Source organism: Talpa europaea (genome assembly GCF_964194135.1).
Source record: "Talpa europaea genome assembly, chromosome: 2".
Lineage (NCBI taxonomy): Eukaryota > Metazoa > Chordata > Mammalia > Eulipotyphla > Talpidae > Talpa > Talpa europaea.
Window position 1 is genome coordinate 153,363,443 of NC_140068.1, and position 21,571 is coordinate 153,385,013.

The 21,571-nt window shown below is 40.9% G+C and overlaps 1 protein-coding gene across 1 annotated transcript; it reads left to right on the forward strand.

The window, feature by feature from the left end:
• Nucleotides 1-20,445: 20,445 nt before the first annotated feature.
• Nucleotides 20,446-21,189, forward strand: RNF182 (ring finger protein 182; the record flags this gene model as incomplete). Its single annotated transcript, XM_084228473.1, has 1 exon — nucleotides 20,446-21,189. One exon carries the CDS (start codon nucleotides 20,446-20,448, stop codon nucleotides 21,187-21,189), a length of 744 nt encoding a protein of 247 aa, XP_084084599.1.
• Between the last annotated feature and the right edge of the window lie 382 nt (nucleotides 21,190-21,571).

The following is a 21,571-nucleotide window of genomic DNA, read 5'->3' on the forward strand; positions in this document are numbered from 1 at the left end:
AAGGAAAGAATGTTTAACCAGGTTCGACTTGATCTAACAACTCTGTAAGGTCAGTGCGAGCTCCATGTTAAATGAAGAGGCTGTGGAATTTTTAATGACATGACCAGGGTTATTGTTAGTGACTGGTGGGTGGATTTGACCCATAGTATTGCCAGTGAGTCCTTAGAGAAAGTAACTGTAGGTGGATGGTACCCCCATCGGGTGATTGAGCAGAGCTGTCCCTCACTTCTGTGGAAATCTGTTGCATCTCTTTTGAGTGGACCTTCCCCCTGCCTGGCCCAAACTATAGCTTAGGCAAAACCACAGTAACAGTAACATGGCATTAGCCACAAAACTACCAACACAGATGGGAAAAAACCAAGCTTTTAAAAACATTTTCTCTAATGTTTTAAATGTTTCAGATTTCTCTATTAAAAGCTATTAATTGATACTCTTCTGGGTGTAAAATAGGAAAGAGGGTTGCTTTTCATTGAAGTTTCCCTCTATTGTTATGCTTGCATTTTCGCTTGACAGTTTTCCCCTATTTTTTTCTAATACTGACATAACCTGTTAAAAATTGTAGCAAGAGCACTTAGCCTAGGTGCCATCCTCTTAACATATTATAAGTGTGCAATACTTGAGTGTTCACTGAGGCATGTTTATACGCAGGACCAGAGAGTTTATTTACCTTGTGCAACTGAAACTTTATGCTGGTTGATTAGTAACAGTTCCTTGTCCCCTCCTTGCACCCCGTACCCCACAACTACATTCTGTTCTTTGATTCTGTGTGTAGTGCCAGCAAGGCACAGGCAGGTTCCCTATGATCCGGGCAGATGGGTATCGGAGAGTCCTGGAGCCCTCGGAGGCTTTTCAGGCCTTTATTGAGCTTTTTACACCATTTCTAGTGAGGCACCCAGGTACACGGCAGGTGAGGGACCCGGGGTCCAGGAGGCTGGCATGCCTCCAAGCCCCCTATGAATCTTCACTGTTTCTGGGTTCTCTGGCCTTCTCTCATGGTCTCTGCTTCTCCTTTGCTGCTCTGCTGGCTCTGCTCTCATCCTGTTCTCTCTGCTGTCCCTTATAAGCCCAGTCTTAGCCCCGGTGCACCCACTTCTGCATGCCCACACCCTCCTCCAGATGCCCACCATCAAGCATGCATGTAGGACCGCAGGGGTCTACCATTAATGTCATGGCGGGAGGGCGGAAAATCCTGATAATTTTCATTTACCCTACGCTGTGGATTTGGCTACTTTAGATCCTTAATGTCGGCGGAGTCATCAGTGCCTGTTTCTCTGTGACTGTCTTATTTCATTTAGAGTAATGTCCTCGGAGTTCATCTATGTTGTCAAAAGTGGCAGCTTTGTTTTTCCTTTTTATGGCTGAATTGTATTACTGTGTGTGTGTCACATTTTCCCTATCCATTCATCTGTGCGTGGACGTTTAGGATTTTATTACATCTCGGCTATCGTGAATAACAGTGCTTCACTGATGGCAATGCTAAAATCTCTTTATGATCCTCATTTTATTTCCTTTGGATAAAAACCCAGAAGTAGGAATGCTGAATCCTATAGTAGTTCTGAAGACCTCGCATGATGTTTCCCCATACTGGCGGCTCCATTTTGCATCTCACCAGTGGTGTGCCAGGAGTTCTGACTTCTCCACCTCCGTCAAAACTTGATGTGTTTGGATTTTTTGGATAGTAGTAAAACTGACCAGTGTGAAGTGGTCTCTCATTATGGTTTTGATTTGTGTTTCCCTGATGATTCGTGACATTAAACATTTTTTCATAGACCTGTTGGCCATTTGCGGGTCTCTTAGGAGAAATGTCTGCCCAAGTCCTTAGTGTGTTTTCAGTGGCATTAAAATTTTTCTACCATTGGGTTATAGTTGTTCCTATTATGTTTTGGTTATGAACCTCTTATCAGATATATGGTTTTCAGTATTTTCTGCCATTCTGTAGGCTGTCTTTTCACTCTGCTGATTGTTTCCTTTGCCGAGCAGGTGTATTTTAGTTTGATATTGTCCCATATTTCCCTCACCTTTTTTGTTGTCCTTTTTTTTTTTCAGTTCTACAGGTAGATCTCTCGGTGTGGAAGCGATGCTTGGCTCTTTATTCTTTTGTTTTACATAGTGGACAGGTGAGTGAAGATGGAGAACAGAGTGTTGATGCTAATCTGGGGGGTATGTCGCTGTGTGGTGGTTAATGGCAGGTGAGCATGAGTAAGCAGGAGAGCACTGAGCAAGGATGGGAGTTTGGGGCAGTCAGAGTAAGTCGATCACAGAAGTAAAGCTCCCCTGGGGAATAGAGTGGTGGAAGAAGCCAGTGTTTCTGTTTGGTGGAGTCATGCAGTAGACAGTAGGAAACTCAGTAGGTGATAAGGTCACTTAGAGAAGTGAAATCTGTTTCCTAGGAGAGAAAAGCAGAAAATCAGCATAGACTATTAATGGTGGGAACGAGGAGCACAGAAAGGGTGGTGCCCCCTAGCAGCCTTTGAATCCTTCGGCAGCATTTATCATCAAGTGCTCTAACAACAAAGTCACTTGCTGGGCTCCACCTCTAGACTGTATAATCCTTGAAGGTAAGATCATTGCCACGACCTGGCACAAGGTGCAGGCTATAGAAGTGTAATGACCTGGTGTATGTGGCAGATGTGCAGGGGAGAAACACAAAAACCAGGATCCCCAGTGTTGGAAAGTAGAGACAGAAAGCTTTTGCAAATGAGTTTTATTTTTATCTTTTTATTATGGAAAAACTTTACATATATTCAAAAGAAGAGAAGGTGATAGAATGAATCCCGTTTACCAATCACTCAAGCTTACAATGATCAACATATGGCCCATCTTGCTACATTTATCTCTCCTCTCCCCATTGGATTATTTTCAACAAAGCCCAGCTGTTGTTATTATTTTATCTGTACATGCATCGGGATGTAGCTATAAAACAATGAAAAGACCTGCCTTCAGTATTCACATTTCCCCTGATTGTCTTGTCAACTTTTTCTCCAGTTGGTGTGTTAGGATCTAAATCCAAATAAGGATCACACATGCATTTAGTCGATACATCTCTTAGGTTTCTTTTAATCACCCGTCTGGCCCCATATCTTTTATTCTTTGTCATCTGAATTTTCAGTTTGTAATCGAATATTGAAGGAACCAGATTCTTTGCCTGTAGAATTTCCTATATTTAATTTTTTCTAATTGTAGCCCCGTGGTATGGCTTGGCCTGTTTTTCTCGTCACTGTATTTCCTTTAAACTAGTCATTAGAGTTGGAGGTTTGATCAGATTTCCCATTTTTTGGCAAGAAGACTGTGGAGGTGGGCTACGTACTTTCTGTTGGGGGCGTCAGGCGTAACATGCTACCTTGTCCCCCTCTGTGAGATCAGGGTTGACCAGTGCACGCAGGTGTTACCTTTCTGATTCATCCATTATAAACTTCTCATCTGCTTTTAGCTTCACCGTTGATAATTACTGTCTGGATCAAGGCTTGGCAAGCTTTTTCTGTAAAGGACCGAATAGTGAATATTTTCAGCTTTGTGGGCCATATGGTCTCTGTCCTTGTAGTTCGAAAGCAGCCTGAGGCAATATGTAAATGAATGGACTTGGCCGTGTTCCTGTATAACTTTATTTACCAGATCCCATGGCCCGCTGGCTATTATTTGCTCCTCACCTACATCAATTTTTTTTCATTAGGGATGGCACAATAATATTATAATTATGTTATTCTCGCTTTGCTTATTAATTGAAATGCTTCTATAAAAAAAAAGAATTTTGCCTCATCACACCAATTACTTGGTTGTAAAGGAAAGACAGAATTGATGCTTTGCTTGAGTCTCTCCACTTTCCCCTTCCAAGTTTCACTATTCGACAGTATTACCTTCCCAGTATTACCTTATGCTCTCTCTGTTCTTTTATAAAGGAAATTTTTTGCTTGTCTCCAGACCCTCAAAATAACCTACCAAATCATACCATGTAGGCATGGTAAGGAATGGTGTGTTTGTGGGTAATAGGGCAGACCTTTATTTATTATTCAATTTTAAAATAAGGAGTTGATTTCCTAGCATCTTCCAAAAGCAGTCAGTTTTTTAAAGTCTTACCATGAAATTATGGAATTTTAATATGCTTGATGTTTCTTCCTAGACTGAGGGCCCTGCAGGTGCTCAGGAGAGCCCTGGGGAAGTGTCTGCCGCAGGCCCACTACTGAACCACTAGTCACTCCAGGAGGATGTCCTGGTTGTGCTGATGTCACAAAGAGGACCAGTGCTCTTTGTCTGCAGCTGTTAAATCCATGATGTTACCATTTTCAGTTTTATTAGATTCTTTAGATTTATTAGATTCCATTCTTTATCAGTTTTATATAATTTTCATCTATGTTAGCATAATTGTTTTTTTCCCCCAGTACTAAGTCATTACTGTTAAGCAAAATTGACATTTGGTTAACCTAGAATTTGAAATTGAATTTAATGATTGAGGGGTGTAGAGTCACACCTCCTCAGACGCGTGTCACCATACCTACCACCAAAGCACCCACAATCTTCCGCCATAGTCCCCGGGGCCCACCTTCTCCCCTTTGTCCCCAGCTTCATACTCCCCCCTCTAGTAGCCTTAATTCTGCAGTCATATCTCTAGGGTTTATTTTTGGTTTAGTTCTGTCAGTTTTTTGTTATTTTTCTAGATTTTTCCTGTGAGTGAGATCAGCTGGTATTTGTCTCTTTCCTTCTGACTTATTAGCATAATCCCCTCCAGTTCCATCCTTGTTGTCACAAATGGCAAATTTTCATCTTTTTTCTTTGTATAGCTGAGTAGTATTCCACTGTGTATGCACCACAGCTTCTTAATCAACACATCTGTCCTTGGATGCTGAGATTGTTTCCACAACTTGGCCGTTGTAAATAGTGCTGCGGTGAACATAGGAGTGCTTATATTCCTTCAGATTCGTTTTTGCATTCTTTGGATAAATACCAAGGAACAAAGCTGCTGGATCCTATGATATGGTATATACTATTTTTAGTATTTTGAGGAATTCCTATCTTGTTTTCTATAAAGCTGGAATAGTCTACATTCCCAACAGTGTACAAGGGTTCCTTTTCTTTCTTTCTTTTTTTTTTTTTAAGGATTTATTTATTAAGGATTCCTTTTCCTCCACACCCTCACCAACATTTGTTGTTTCTTGTATTTTTGATGTAGGCCATTCTTATGGGAGTAAGGTTTTAATCACATTGTGGTTTTCGTTTGGGCTTCCCTCATAAATGACAATGTGCATTTTTCATGTTTCTGTTGGCCATCTGTATGTCTCATTTGGAGAAGTGTCTGTTTAGCTCTTCTACCCATTTTTGTTTTTTGTGTTTTTTTAAGATTTATTTATTTATTTATACAAGCACTGGGTACAGTCAGAAGCACAAGATGGTGAGAGAATTCACCAGAGCTGGAGCAGGGAACAGAACAGGCAGACTGACGAAATACACTGCTGAGGGGAGCAGCGGGTGCGGCAGGAGAGGTCTGCGTGTCATGTGGGACCATTGCCAGCAGCTGGGGATAGAACCAACAACGCTGCAGAGGTTGCCGGCAGCTTCGCAGCCCAGCACTCAACCGCTGCGCCACCAGGGGAGGCCCTCTTCTACACATTTGTTGACTGGGATTTTTGCTTTCTTTTTCTTGAGCTGTATGTGTTCTTTGTAGATCTTGGATGTATGATATACAAATATTTTCTCACATTCAGTAGGGTGTCTTTTTGTTTTAATGGTAATTTATTTTGCTGTGCAGACACCTTTTAGTTTGATGTAGTCCTGTTCATTTATTTTTGCTTTTATTTTCTTTGCCATTGGAATTGAGTCCCCCAAGGCATCTGTGAGGCCTGTGTCGTGGAGTGTTTTGGCGATGTTTTCTTCTATTGTCTTCTCCAACCCATAACGGTATTCCTTGAATCTTGTTTTATATTCTCGGTGTTTCTCACTTTCTATGTTCATTCAACTTCTGGGGGAAACTCACAACTCCCAGTCTCTTTTTGCTGATTTCAGTCTCTCTCCCGACAGACGAGCTTTATTGCTATGTCCCTATTTTATAGCACTGATAGTTCTGTTTCTGTGTTCACTGTCAAGTAGAAGATATTTACTTTTTATTTTTTTTAAGTATAAGATATTTAAACTTTGACTTTTTAAACTTCTTTGCATAGAAGAACTGCGGTGTAGGCCAGGTTGCAGGGGGGTGAGAGAATTCACCTGAGACAGAGTGGGGAGCAGAACAGACAGATTGACTGAAATACACTGCTGAGGGGAGTAGTGGTCTAGACAGGAGGGGTCTGCTGCGCCCTGTGGATCAGCTCCCTGGCTGGGGATCGAACTCAGGCTGTAATAGTGCTGTGACTTAACCCCTAGGCCACCAGGGAGGCTCTGACTTTTTTTTTTTTTTTTTTTTTTAAGAACTGAAAATAAAATCCAGGGGAGGAGAATACGTCATTTTCTTGGGGTAGCTTAAATATGTTCATGTCACTCAGGAACTGAGTAGAAACATCTTGAAGGTAGGCTGAATCCTGCAGAAGCCCCTTCTGTGGCGACCTGCTTGTGTCTGCTGTCTGTTTTAGCCTCATCTCTGTTGGTGTCCTCACGCTTTGTGACGTCCTGTTTCTAGTGCCGCTCATCCCACTGCAGTTGCCTTTCTTTCCATGAAGAAAGGAAGCGATGCTCTCCTGGGTTTGCCTTTTGAGGAGACAAGTGGTTAGTCTGTCACACCACAGATTCATGTAACCTTAATATGTAGTAAATACAAACCATCTTTCCTAACAGTGTCCTTCCTTTCTTATACGAATATCATTTTTAGGTCATTAAAGTAACACTTCTGCTTTTTGCTTTATCCTAATCTTCACAGTTGAGTACATGTTAATCAATAATGACACATTATGTAGCTGTGTTGTAAAGTGACACATTCATTAAGATTGAGCCCGAAAGGCCTGCTGAGAAAAGCCATTCTGGGCAAATATACTCGATAAAATCTAATCTCCATTTCTGTTTCTCTTTGCCACGCTAAGATTAAGGCATCTAGTAGAATTAAGAAAGTGCTTTTATTTTTCTTTGAAAACCTTTATGCCTATTATTTTTTTTAATTGCTTCTTTTTTTTTTTTTAAAGATTTATTTATTTATTTATGCAAGCACTGGGTACAGTCAGAAGTGTGGGAGGGCGAGAGAACTCACCAGAGCCACAGCGGGGAATAGAACAGGCAGACTGATGAAGTACATTGCTGAGGGGAGCAGTGGGCAGCAGGAGAGGTCTGCGCGCCATGTGGGACCCTCACCTGGCGGCCGGGGATCGAACCGGCGCTGCAGAGGTTGCGGGCTGCCTCACAACCCAGCGCTCAACCACTGCGCCACCAGGGGAGGCCCCCATTATGCCTATTATTAATTGAAGCATTTCATTAATTGAGGTAGTCACATTTTGTTGAATCAGTACAGCTAGACTTTGCTCAGTATAAAGATGCTCCATTTCAAGAGTTGTGGTAGTAATTTTTATTAATGCTGGCGGAAAAATGATATATTTTCAGGATTATGGCAGGTGAGTAAAACACTTTTGGGAGAGATGAAAAGGAAAAAAATGTGGCTTTTTTAATATTAGAGTAATATAAAAATAACATTTCTAGATTTTGGTCTATTTATAATTTTTGAGAAAGCTGTGAGTATTGAGATATAGCAGTGATGACTGTTTTACTTAGCATATAAGGAAACATCTAGAGAAAATTTAAAAGCCATAGAAACCAAGCCATCCCTCCTTGGCCTGATGTCTGGACATATACAGAAAAATAGTCCTAGAGCAGTTATAGTCTATGAATTTTATTAATGAATATCTTTGAGCCTAAACCCAAAGTTGATTATGAACAATTGTTTATGAAAACTAGGGATTTTTAATGATGAAGATAAAGAGTTTCTTTTATTTATTCAACATATACTGAGGGATTTTGAGATGCTGTGATTCATGATTTTTTATATATATATTATCTTATGATTAAATATTTCTTGGGAAGTTCTGCTGATCAGATTTAATATTTCCTTATGGAAATTCTGGGATACTAGATTTATGATTTTAAAATCTTGATTATAAAATACATGTGGTATCAAAGACTATTTATCAAGACAAGGTATTTAAAAAAAAGATAATATGCTGACCTCCTCCCACTTAGAAGGGAAGGGTCTACCCTAACATTTGTGGAAATAGACGATGTCTCAGAGATAATTCAGTACATTTATTTATATGACAGGTGTTTATTGAGCATTTGTACTGGCCTGATTGATGGTGGTGTGCTACAGTGGCAAATGGCATATCATTTAACTCATATTCTTAGAATTTACATTTTATTTCATTGGAGGAATTGAGAACAAACAAATTAGCTAAATTGGGCTTGTTGAAGTTGAAGAAAGTGAACAGTGCTATTACAGAATATAAAGGGTGAGGGATTTAAAGATTAAGATAATCAGGAAGAAGCTCCTTGAGTGTTTTGTATTGAAGTTGAGAGCTGTAGAAAGGAATGATCTTAGTTAGGACATATCACATTGAGGAAACATCCTAAAGCAACAAACTACACTTTGGACTGTTCCATGAACTTAACTCCCTGTGCCCCAGGGAGGCAGTTGGACAGCAGTTCAAGATGGAACTGTGGGAAGATGGGGCCAGATTATGCAATACCTCACTGTATGGAGTTAGAGTTTACTCTCTACTTAATGGATGGCTCCTGAACAGACAGACAATAGATATACTCTAACTCATATTTTCAGAAGCTAACTTTTGACAGTTGAGAAGAAAATAATTTGTAGTGGGGCAAGATTAGAAGCCGGGAGATCAGTTAGGAAGTAGCTTTAAAGGACAGATTGGATGAAGGGGAAATATTGGAGACACACTTTGAAGGAAGAATTGACTTGCCTGGGTGGAGTGTTAAAGGTGAGATGCCATCTAGAAACAATGGTAGCTCCCAGGTTTTGACCTGAAAAGCTGAGAGAATGGTGGTGCCACTTAATGTGATGGTGAAACTATGTTGGCTGAGGGTTAGAGGTAAGGATCAAAACTCAAGTTAGGGCCTCCCTGGTGGCCTATGGATTAAGTCTCAGTACTATCACTGCTATGGCCTGAGTTCAATCCCTGGCCAGGAGCTAACCCACAAATGGCACAGCAGACCTCTCCTGTCTTGCCCACTGCTCCCCTCAGCAGTGTATTTCAGTAAATCCACCTGTTCTGCTCTCTGCACTGTCTCTGATGAATCGTCTCACCCCCCCCACACCTCTGGCCTATACCCCAGTTCTTCTATACAAAACAAACAAACACACAAAAAAACTCAGGTTAAATTTTTATCTGTACAAACATAAGTGGAGATGTCCAGTGGGCAGTCTGGAACTCAAAGGAAGGTATAAGCTGCAGACACAAAATTGGGGGAGTTGTCAGGTGGCTTTCAAGCTGATGAAGTAGAGAAGAAAATCAGGAGAGACTGTGAGTGGAGAAGGCACAGTGGCTCAAAACCAAGTGCTAGCATGCTCTACATTTAAAGACTTATAGACACATTGAGAAAGTGATCAGGATGAGAACAGGCAAGTGGGATAGTTTCAGGAGGAAGAGAGTGTTTATTGAGTAGAAAGCTCTTGAGAGGTGAAGCAAGATAAGGGCAGAAAAGGAACCATTTACTTTTTTTTTTAAAGATTTTTTTTTATTTATGCATACAAGAACTGGGGTACAGGCCAGAGGTGTGTGGGGGGTGGTGAGAGGATTCACCAGAGACAGAGTGGGGAGCAGAACAGGCAGATTGACTGAAATACACTGCTGAGGGGAGCAGCGGGTGAGTCAGGAGAGGTCTGCTGCACCATGTGGGTAGCTCCCTGGCCAGGAATTGAACTCATGCTGCAGTGGCTGTGGGTAGTTTCATAGGTTGCATCTTAACTCCTTGTGCCACCAGGGAGGCCTGGAACCATTTACTTTCTATAATCAGCTTCTGTCTTCAGAAACCTTGTCTTAATTTGTCTTTGCATTCCCAGCATTTAGCACCCAGCCAGGCACATAACGGGTATTAAGTAAATACTTGTCAAATGATTATGTGAAAGAGATGGTATCAAAAGAGGACTACATAGTGGGTTCATCAAGAATCAAAATTTTTTGCTTTTTTAAGTGAATTTCGGTAGCCGTTAAACATGATTAGCCTATCGTTTTATCAATTGTTAAAATATTGAAAATCTGCTTTTCAGCCCTGGGTTTAGCAGCAGAAATGTATATGTTTTTAGCCAGTGAGTCTATTTTGTCTTTGAAAAGAAGGGCAGTCATACTGGTTTGGAAGAAGAAGAAACATTTGAGTGTATGTGTAATATCAGTTTCATTTAGTGAAATCAACATCAAAGTAATTGACCTACTCCCACATAAATTTGAAATCGTAAAAGTGGTGCGAAGCATTTTATTGGCTGTAGACATTTTATTCTTTCTTGAAATGATTAGAGAGTTTTATTAAACTTTGATGAAGGGAATTAAGAAGGAAGGATTGAATAGCAAAGAGATTTGTCTAGTTGGCAAGGACTAAGCCACTTTGAATAATGGAATTTGCAGCCTGTATTACTATTAACCTGTGATCTTCTTCAATTATACGTTTAAATAATTATGAATTATTTTAATTTTAAAATTTTATCTTGTTGGCTTCTTTTAACTAATAAGTAATGTACCAGGGAGATAGTATGAACTTGCAAAACTTCATGCATTGCTTGTTATTAACTTATATATGCAGGTAGAATAAACAAGAAAAATAGGTAATGAAATTTCCCTCTGAACTCGTTAGGTAGTGGAGATTGTTATGATATTGTGAACTTGGTAGATTGTCTTACTAGCTGTGTGCACTCTCTGTGGGTAAGAAACCTGTGTTCAGTGCATATTCTGTGTCCACCATAAATTTAGAATGCTGAGGAACTATAAAAATATCTATGGGTACATTATTTCTAAATTTCTAAAGCATCCATATAGTGCTTATTTATGTAAATTATTTAGACCTATATGATTTCATTGAATCCTCCCATTGTTACCTTTTACTTCAAGGTCATATAATCAGTCAGTGTCATAAGTAGGCCCCAAACCTAGGTCTCCTAACTCCAGAGTCTGTGTGCTTCTATTTCTGACTTACTGCAAGTGATGGTCATGCTCCTGCTGCACACCTGGGGTCCTGAGGTTGCAGACCAGGTAGTGGGTATTTGTCCATGAGTGAGGAGTACTTGTTTTTCTCCTTCATTGCAGAACATACATTAGTTTAAAACCGCTGGCAAATGTTGCATCATAAATCCCTCTTCTCTATTCATAAATAGTGGCCTCATTCAAAATTAATAGCCTGGAATTCCAGATCATTAAGCTGACTATATTCTAATAAATAGATTATGATTCCCCATCAAATTAAACTGCCTGGTCTTGGAGGAGGGGTAAAGTAGAAGTTTTAATGTTTGAGGACAGCTTCCGGGAAGCACTCTGTGTGCCTCCAAGCAGCCATTAAGAGCTGTCAGTGTTGCAGGTGAAATTCTTTCAGGAACTTGTCATAGAGAGGTTTGGGGACTCCGGGAGGAAAATTGCCCTCACGTCAGTGTGTGCATTTGTATTTGTGTGTGCAGTGTGCGTGTGTGTGTGTGTGTGTGTGTGACAGAGAAAGAGAGAGAGAGAGAGAGAGAGACCCACAAAAGACCAAGGAGAAGATGTACCTTGAGTTGGTGCTTCTATCTTGGAGGCTGAGAGAGTGTGAGGAGACTGCTTTGGAGCAGAAAGTCTTCTGGCATCTTGGCAGAGGCCTGGCAACCTGCCTGCTGTGACAGTGCTAGATCACAGGCAGGTCTAATCACAGGATTGGAGACCTCTGGGCTCCCCTCTGCTCTTACAGCTGCAGCCATGTGGGCCCTGCAACACCAGACCTGACCCCAGTGGTAGAGCCAAGGAAAGTCATGGCACTGCCATCAAAGAGAAGAGTCCTCGATGGGGCACAGATGTAACTCATGGTCCTGTTTGTAGTTGATGCCACACAGTGGGCTGGAGACAAAGGACAACCTGACAAAAAATAGAGCACATAAGGAGATTTAGATGCAGTACAATCAGACTTCCTGGAGATGAGATGCACTATTTTCCAAACACACAATTCAGTCAATGAATCAAAGGAGGTGGTATCATTCTTGAGACTTGAATTAGTAGCCTGCTTCGTCAAAGGGAGGAATCTGAGAGCACAAAACAAAAGTGTAAAGGGATGGAAATCACAAGGAAAAATAGATCTAGGAAATATAACTTGTAAGTAACAAGAGAGCCAGGAGGAGAAAAAGGAACAGATGGAGGAAAGGCAGTAATTAAATAACTATAAGAAAATTTTCCGAACTTAAAAATCAAGACTTGAGTCTGTAAATTCAAATGGTTTATCAAGTTCCAGGGAAGATTATGAAAAAAGACATCTGTGTATATTTTCGGAAGGTTCTTGAATGTCAAAAAACTCTTCTCTAGGTAGGTATTTACCCAAATAACATGAAAACACTAATGTGAAAAGTTTAATACACCCCTATGTTCATAGCAGCAGTGTCCCCAACTGCCAAGTCCTGGAACCAACTTAAGTCCCCAGTGACAAACAACTGGATAAAGATATTATGGAATAGATACTCAATGGAATACTACTCAGCTATTAAGAAAGATGAAATTATGCCCTTTGGGACAAAAGGGGTGGCCCATGGGGTGTTATGTAAAGTGATATATCAGACAAACGTAGGATGATTTCACTTATCAGTGGTGTATAAATAACAAAAAGAAAAAACTATGCTATAAAGCACAACAAAAACAAATCTTAAACTCCGTGAAAATTATACTGGTCACCAGAGAGGAAAGGGTGTTGGAGGGAGAAAAGGAGGAGGGAATTGGGGAGTGAAGGGGGTAAGGTATTGGCACAGGAGGCTTGGTGCAGAACATACAGAGACATAAAAGTATAACCCAAAGTTGTGTAAGTTACATAACAGGCATCATATAAACGATTGACACATTAATTCCAAAAAAAGAGAAAGAAACGAAACAAGCTCTTAGAAGCTTCCAGGTAGAGAGAACAAATTGCCTACCTACCGCTAACAAGTATATCAGACTTAGCAGAGTCTCATTCCTGACCCAGAAGCAAGAGATAATGGAGTAACTTCTATGGGGCATGGAGTCAGAGAGCCCTCAGCCTGAAAATCTACAGGTAGGCAAGCTGCCAGTTCCCTGCCAGGGCAAAAGAAATATACTGTATGGAAGAGTTTAGAGATGTCCTCACCCATTTTCGAATGAAAATACTCAAGAAGACAGTATCAAGCGAAAAGTATCTAAACAAAAAGTTAAATGGAAACACCTGGGAATGAGGCAGAGACAATAAGAGAGGAAATTTTTCTGCATCAACTAATTCATATGAGAAGGAATGAAGAAGTTCAGATCAAACAGTCTTCATATTAAATGTGTCTGAACTGAGTTTGCCTATTAATCATTTGGAACAGTCAGACTGAGTTAAGAAAGTAAAACCCAACTATGTGCTGCTTGTAAGAAACACTTGAAACACAATGATAGAAATTGAAAATAAAAGATTGGATAAACATCTAGGCAAATACAGCGTCAGAAGAACTAGCAGTATTAGGTTTAGACAGGCAGTATTAAATAAAAGGCCTGAAGACATGGTATGTTTTTAAAATAGCACCGTTTATGAGGAGAATAAATAGACTTGTATATACAAAATAATGTAGCCACTAAATCTGTAAAGCCAGTGTTAACAGTGCAAATATGGTTATAATGATACTTTAATAAGCTTTCCTCCTGTATGTCTCAATATGTCTTAACTTTGCATAGACCCTTAAGATAAAGTGAACATAGAAAAGTTAAATTTAATAGGTATGCAAGAGCCTTACATCCTTTAATATAGAATATTCTTTTCTGGTTTACTTGATCATACACTTGACCCTAAAGAAGACCTTAACAAAGTCAAAGGAAAATGGATTTTTTATAGATTTAGTTCTCTGATCATAATTTAGTGATAGTAGAATTAAATAGCAGAAGGTAATAAAAAAGAAACTTTACAACTTGGAAATTTAAAAACAATTATATATATATCCTCTGTATCAAAGGATAAATCAAAAGTCAATTTAGAAGTTATCTAGAAATCAATGAAAGTAGCACAGTTTATTCAAAAGGTGTGGAATAGAGTGAAAGCTGTACCAGTGGAAATTTATAGTCTTAGCAATGTTTTCATCATTTAAGAGTAAGACAAAGTGCATTCTTGTTAAGAAATGAGAAAAAATAATAACAACCTAATATAAGAGGCAACAATACCTAAGTGATGAAATAAAAAGGATAGAAATTAATTGGAGAAACAAATGAATGAATAAGGCAAAAATAAACTTTTAGACCATAAGATTAAATTAGTGGTTACCGAAAGTGAATAGGTGGGAGGGTGAATTTGGTAAAAGGGGACAATTGTATGGTGAATTGTACAATTGGATTTTTAGTGGTCAAAGTAATGTAGTACATACAGATGTTGATTAATAATGATACTCACCTGAAACTTATATAATACTATGATGCAATGTGACGTCAACAAAAATCATCAAAAAACAGAAGTGAAAAATACATATAATAACTTTTTTTTAAAGATTTATTTATTTATTTCTACAAGCACTGGGTATAGTCAGAAGCGTGGGAGGGTGACAGAACTCACCAGAGCCAGAGCGGGGAGCAGAACAGGCAGACTGACAAAATGCACTGCTGAGGGGAGCAGCGGGCGGCAGGAGAGGTCTGCGCGCCATGTGGGAACCTCCCCGGCGTCCAGGGATCAAACCGGCGCTGCAGAGGCTGCGGGCAGCTTCACAGCCCAGCGCTCGACCGCTGCGCCACCAGGGGAGGCCCCATATAATAATTTTTTTTGAACTGCACAATACAATAAATTAAAGATTTTGTGTGTCGGACTAGGAAATTAATAAAGATTTAAAAAATTTTAAGATTAGAAATGAGGAAGAGGACACGGTCAAAGATGCAGGAACAATTAAAGATAACAAAGATTCTATGGCAAGGAATTTGAAAGAACAAATGAAATGGGCTATCTCCTTGCTAATAATAAATGTCTAAACTTGACTCAGAAAGAAGTGTAAAATTTGAATTTGATAGTAACAGAAGAGAGTGGAAAAGTGAGTAAAGATTTATCCTTTCAAAAGGCAATAAGGGGGGCCTCCCTGGTGGTGCAAGGGGTTAAAAGGCAACCGATATATGCAGCCACTGCACATGTGTTTGATCCCCGGCCAGGGAGCTACCCACATGGCGCAGCAGACCTCTCCTGACTCGCCCGTTTCTCCCCTCTCAGTGTATTTTCAGCCGATCTGCCTGTTCTGTTCCCCACTCTGTCTCTGGTGAATCCTCTCACCACCCCCACACACACCTCTGGCTTGTACTCCAGTTCTTGTGTGCATAAAAAAATAATCTTTAAAAAAAAAAAGCAAAAGGCAATGGGTCCTGTGGAGTTACAGCTGAATTTTATGTAACCTTTTTTAAAAAAAAAAAAAAATTATTTATTTATTTATTTATTTAGACAAGCACTGGGTACAGTCAGAAGTGTGGGAGGATGAGAGAATTCACCAGAGCCAGAGCAGGGAGCAGAGCAGGCAGACTGATGAAATACACTGCTGAGGGGAGCAGCGGGCGGCAGGAGAGGTCTGTGCACCATGTGGGACCCTCGCCCGGTGGCCGGGGATTGAACCGACGCTGCAGAGGCTGCGGGCAGCTTTGCAGCCCAGCGCTCAACTGCTGCACCACCAGGGGAGGCCCTGAATTTTATGTAACCTTTAAGAAATAAATTATCTTCTTATTATTTAAAATATTCTAGAAGATGATGAAAGATTCCTAATTCATTTGTAAAATAATTATACATTTAATTTCAAATTCTCATACACAACATGTCTGGAGACAGTGTTCATGTTGCATATAGATGCAAACATCCTAAATAAAATATTAGCAGAAAGAACCCATCTGTGTATGTGAGGACCCAACTATGGTCATGTAGGTTTATCCCAAGAATACAAGTGTGGAAATTTATCAGTGCAATCCAAACCATGTGATCATATCAGTAGATAGCAATAAAGAATTCAACAAAATGTAAAGACACTATAAATATAAAGTATAAATTTGGAACAGAAAGAATGGGAGGAAACTACTTTAATATAATGGATTATTTACCAAACCCACAGTAAGTATCATCACTAAACAGCAAAACATACAAAACATTACAATTAAAATTAGAAACTAGCAACCTGGCCATCACTAGACTCACACAGCAGTGATTTTTTTCTGCACCTATTTTAGACCAGGGTATTGTTCTTTGTTCTGAGGAATGAATAAAGAAGACAAAAGTTTGTCTTTTTTTCTCACTGGAAACTTTAATGAGTTGGTTAAAACAAGAAAAATGAGTGACTGGAATAAATATACTGGAATAAATATTGAAAAAAGGGGCTAAAACGATCTCTTTCCTAATGATATGATTGTATACTTTGCAAGTCCAAGAGACTCCCAGTGAAACCTTTTAGAATGAATAAGAGAATTTGGTCAGTGACTGGATTCAAAATAAATAACCAAAAGCAAGAGCTCCTTCTCCGATAATAACAATAGATTCTTAGAAATGAAAAGAGAGAAAATGAAAATAATGTCTAAAACATTAAAATACTAAGGAGTAAATTTAAATTGTGCTACCCAAATGCCTGGACATTAAGGTGATAAATAAATGACTGACATTTCAATTTTGTGGGAAAAAATGAACAGGCTTACAGGTCACAGGAAAAAAAGAGATAAATTGACTCAAATTATCCATGGACAGAAAAATTGACTATAAAAATACCTAAAACACTTAGCCACAGATTTCTTTGCTTTTTACCTTTTGCTGTGAAAGATAGCAGCAGCACAGAACGTGGACTTACGTGCAGCACAGTGAACATGCCTCCATATCCCCCAGGTCAAAGACAGAACTCATCATTTTAACCACCTCAGCTTGTATCCCTAATCACTACAGCTCAGTTTTGCCCATTTATTCGTGCTTTCTGGAAATGGAATCATACAGCATGTGTTCTTTTGGGTCTGGTTTCTTTTTTTTTTTTTTTAAGATTTTATTTATGTATTTATTTATAAGCACTGAGTACAGTCAGAAGTGTGGGAGGGTGAGAGAATTCACCAGAGCCAGAGCAGGGAACAGAACAGGCAGACTGACAAAGTACACTGCTGAGGGGAGCAGCGGGCGTGGCAGGAGAGGTCTGTTGCGCCATGTGGGACCCTCACCTGGCGGCCGGGGATCGAACCGGCGCTACAGAGGCTGTGGGCAGCTTCGCAGCCCAGTGCTCAACCGCTGCGCCACCAGGGGAGGCCCTGGGTCTGGTTTCTTTCACTCATCTTTGTAATTGTTGTTCCCAGCTTTAGACGGGCGCGAAGGCGGGGTGGGCGAGGTTGGAACACATAGCTGTTAGAGGACTCAAATCACAACTCAAAGTGACAGATGTTAGGTGATGATTCGAATTCTTTGTGGGACCTTCGTGTCATAATGAGGTAGATGAGGAATGTATTCTTAAGAACTGTGGGGTCGGTCCCCTAACTTCCCAGAGGAACAATCACCTGCTGTTTTATGCCTTTCCAGGAACAGACACTGTGTTGGCTGCGTCTCCAGGGTGCTACCCCAGCTCAAGGCTGTCGCCAGCCCCACCCAGAGGGGCCATGGTCAGCAGGGCTTGATGAAGTATTTCCTGCTGATGGAGTGGGTTTGCTAGACTTGGCTTTAGAATTAAAGTAGATATCTTTTTTATTGTATTTTGGAACATTGAATATTATCCTTGTGTCTTACCAAGAAACCTCCTTTATGAATTTTTATAAATGTGAATGTTGTGATCGCATACCACTGTGTCTTAACACATTTAAAGGTCTCTGGAGTGTTTCTGTGCAAAAAGAAAGCTTTGTTTCAAATAATAACTCAGTATTGTCAGAGTAAATCATCTATGTGCTCCATGTGATAAACTGCTCCTTGCCTAGTGCTGGGAGCTGGGCGCAGAAGGTGTTGCTGTGATCAGGTGACTGTTAGGTGCTGACAGTGTGACGTGTTCTCACATACACAGAAGCCTTTTGTTGGCATTTCTGGTATTTTTGTTGTATTTCTAGATAGCATTTTGTTTATTTATCCTCACTGAATATTTTATTCTCTCTTTCCCTGATGTTCTTTATGTATATATTTACATTCTTTTCCTTCTTCACACAACTTCACATACATGGGTCCTTGGGATGGCAGTGCTCGCTGTTGTGAATCCCAGTACAGTCCGCTTCAGTGCCCCTGGGTTGTCAAGGGCACTGAGGTTGAATGCGAAGGTAGCTGCAAGGAGAATAAACACATTCAGTTACAGTGGGTCTTTTCTCGGTGTTACCCCAAGGAACAGATGAGTGGGGGCTACCCAGTGAGCAGATCACTGGGACCTGCCCAGGCCTGGAGACCATCCTGTGATGACAACTGGAGTGGAAGTGGTGACAGGGACAGAGGCCTTCTTGTTCCTTGACGTTCATCCTGGAGGTGTTTATCCCACAGGAGACTAGAAAGCTAGCTGCGTGTGCAAGACACAGTCTTGGTTTACAGTGACTTGAGACATAGATACTGAATGGGATCAGCATCAGGAAGGAAGAAAATATTAAGGCACATGGAAGCAAAGAGGATAGAAGAGTTGTTGTTTATGCCTGTATATTCTTTTTTTGTGTAAGAATGGATCCACAGAAACTGGTTTATGGTAGCAGTTTTGACATACATGCATTCATGTACAATATATTCTGTTTTTAAAAACCTAACTACATTATTTAGCTGGTGCCAGAGATTCTGGTTATAGATTGACTTCCTTTTCCCACTAAGAATGTCTTGCTACCGGTAGCCGTAATCATTCTCGTATTATATGAAGTCAGTTATAAAATTAGCTAAAGTCCAAGTAAAAAGGAAAATATGTAGCCAGAAACCAACTATTCATAATTTCAGAAATTATCTAACTTAGCTACCCACTGCCTGTATTCTGTGAAGGCATGTGATCCATAGCAAATTTTAAATTCTAGCATAATTGCTCTCTACTTCTCAGAATTATTATGGCAGTCTTCTGCTGTTGTGCTTGGGAGGGGGGTGTGTGCTCAGAAATTCAAATGCATTTTGATATTTGTCCAAGTAAAACGTAATTTGAGACATACCTACTGCCCCAAACACCACATATATTAAAGCAAAATAACAACTATTTGGAGATTTTCTGTATGCTGACCCTTTCCATTAGTACTAATTGAGAACTGACTGCACATCTGTCCAAGCCAGACTTTGTAAGCAGGGCCAAGGTTAGACTGTTGATTGTGTTGCACTTTCTGGCCACTACAGGAAGAGAGTGAAATAAAGTGAGTATAATAAATATTCATAATGAAATATGAAATGAAGTTGCCAGTAGGTGAGCATTGAATATTTCTGGGTAGCTGTGTGTATGTGCTGCTTCATATTGGGAGGTATGGCTGTGGATGTGTTGTCTGTGTTTGCTTCTCTTGGGGGGGGCGTTAGACTTGACTTGTTTATTATGCTTGTCAACTAGTCACGTATCAGGTGTCATACGCCTCATTTTCCCTTGAGTGGATATCTGTGTACAACTGGTTTTCAATACCAATTTCAAACACAAAGTTTGAAATTGAATAGTCAAATAATAAAGGCATTTATAACACATTTTTACACCGGGAAGGTGAGAACAGTCAGTTGTATTTAAATATGCTCCCATCGCTGGCGCAGTACTTTCTGAAAACACATTTAAAACATTTATCTGAAGATTTCCCTTCTTTTGTATATTCCTATGAACCATTGAGGGCATTTAGACAACAGGAATTTGTACCAGTGAGACTCTGAATTAGTCCATATTGAACAGAATTTGATTGCAAATGTATTTGTTTCTGATACATGTCATAGTCTACTTTCAAAGAGGCCAGACTTTGTTACGAATTTCAGAGAGAAAATCTGTCTATACTCAAAGTATTCTAGAGTGTATATTCACCATTAATATTCTCATGCCTGATGTTATCCTATTTTTGGATGGAAAAAACTACGCACGGAGACAGCATGTTCCTGTCTTGGGGGCCGAAATGTGTAAAAAGATGAAGGTGACTTAACCTTTTAAGATGATTGCTTCTAATCATCGAAGCTCAGAAAATTCCATAAAGCACTATTTAGCGAGCTGATCACTACCTCAGAATCTCTTTTTGCCTTTGCAGACCCTACATCTGGCCTTCTAAAATATGCGTTTGAGATAGAGTTCTACGACGTAGGAACCGAACATGCCTGGGGAAGTTCTGGCCGTCACTGCTCATGACTTTTTGCACCTCTGCCCGATTTGGATGATGTGATGCTCAGCTGGGCACCTTAACCAGAGTGGTTCTCCCACGAGTCACATCTGGCCAAAGATCGGCTCCCCTGGTCGCGATGGCCAGCCAGCCGCCAGACGACACCGCCGAGTCTCAGGTCTCGGACGAGCTGGAGTGCAAGATCTGTTACAACCGCTACAACCTGAAGCAGAGGAAACCCAAGGTGCTGGAGTGTTGCCACCGAGTTTGTGCCAAATGCCTCTACAAGATCATCGACTTTGGGGACTCCCCGCAGGGCGTCATCGTCTGTCCTTTCTGCAGGTTTGAGACCTGCCTGCCGGACGACGAGGTCAGCAGCCTGCCGGACGACAACAACATCCTCGTCAACTTGACTTGTGGCGCCAAAGGCAAGAAGTGCCTGCCAGAGAACCCCACGGAGCTGCTGCTGACCCCCAAGAGGCTGGCCTCTCTGGTCAGTCCGTCGCACACGTCCTCCAACTGCCTGGTCATCACCATCATGGAGGTGCAGAGGGAGAGCTCCCCGTCTCTGAACTCCACTCCCGTGGTGGAATTTTACAGGCCGGCGAGCTTCGACTCCGTCACCACCGTGTCTCACAACTGGACTGTGTGGAACTGCACGTCCCTGCTGTTTCAGACATCCATCCGGGTGTTAGTTTGGTTGCTAGGTTTGCTCTACTTCAGCTCCTTGCCCTTAGGGATCTACTTACTGGTCTCTAAGAAAGTCACCCTCGGGGTCGTCTTCGTCAGCCTCGTCCCTTCGAGCCTCGTTATTCTCATGGTGTACGGTTTTTGCCAGTGTGTCTGTCATGAGTTTCTAGACTGCATGGCACCTTCTTCTTAACTGATATGCAAACCTAGGAACTGGGCATCAGTTGCCACATTGGAAGTTAGAGGACTTCTTTTCTGTTCATCTGAAACACTGTCCAAGGCACTGACAAGGCCGCTGGCCCAATGTTTGTGGTCCGTTTTCCATCACGCTGTTTATTGACTTGGTTCTCCTAATAGCTGGAGGTAAAAATGGTATTTCTATGTAGGTGTCAGCAAAGAAGCAAAAATGTCTAAGCTCAGCTTTCACGGAGCTCTTGTGGGGAGTCTGCCCCGGGGAGGGCCGGGTTTCACTCAGCACTGCCGGGCAGACCCCAGGGCAAGGTGTGCTGTGCTGCTGTCGGGGAGGGAGTGACCCTTCTCATGATCACCCCTGGTCAGCGGGGGGGAGTGGACAC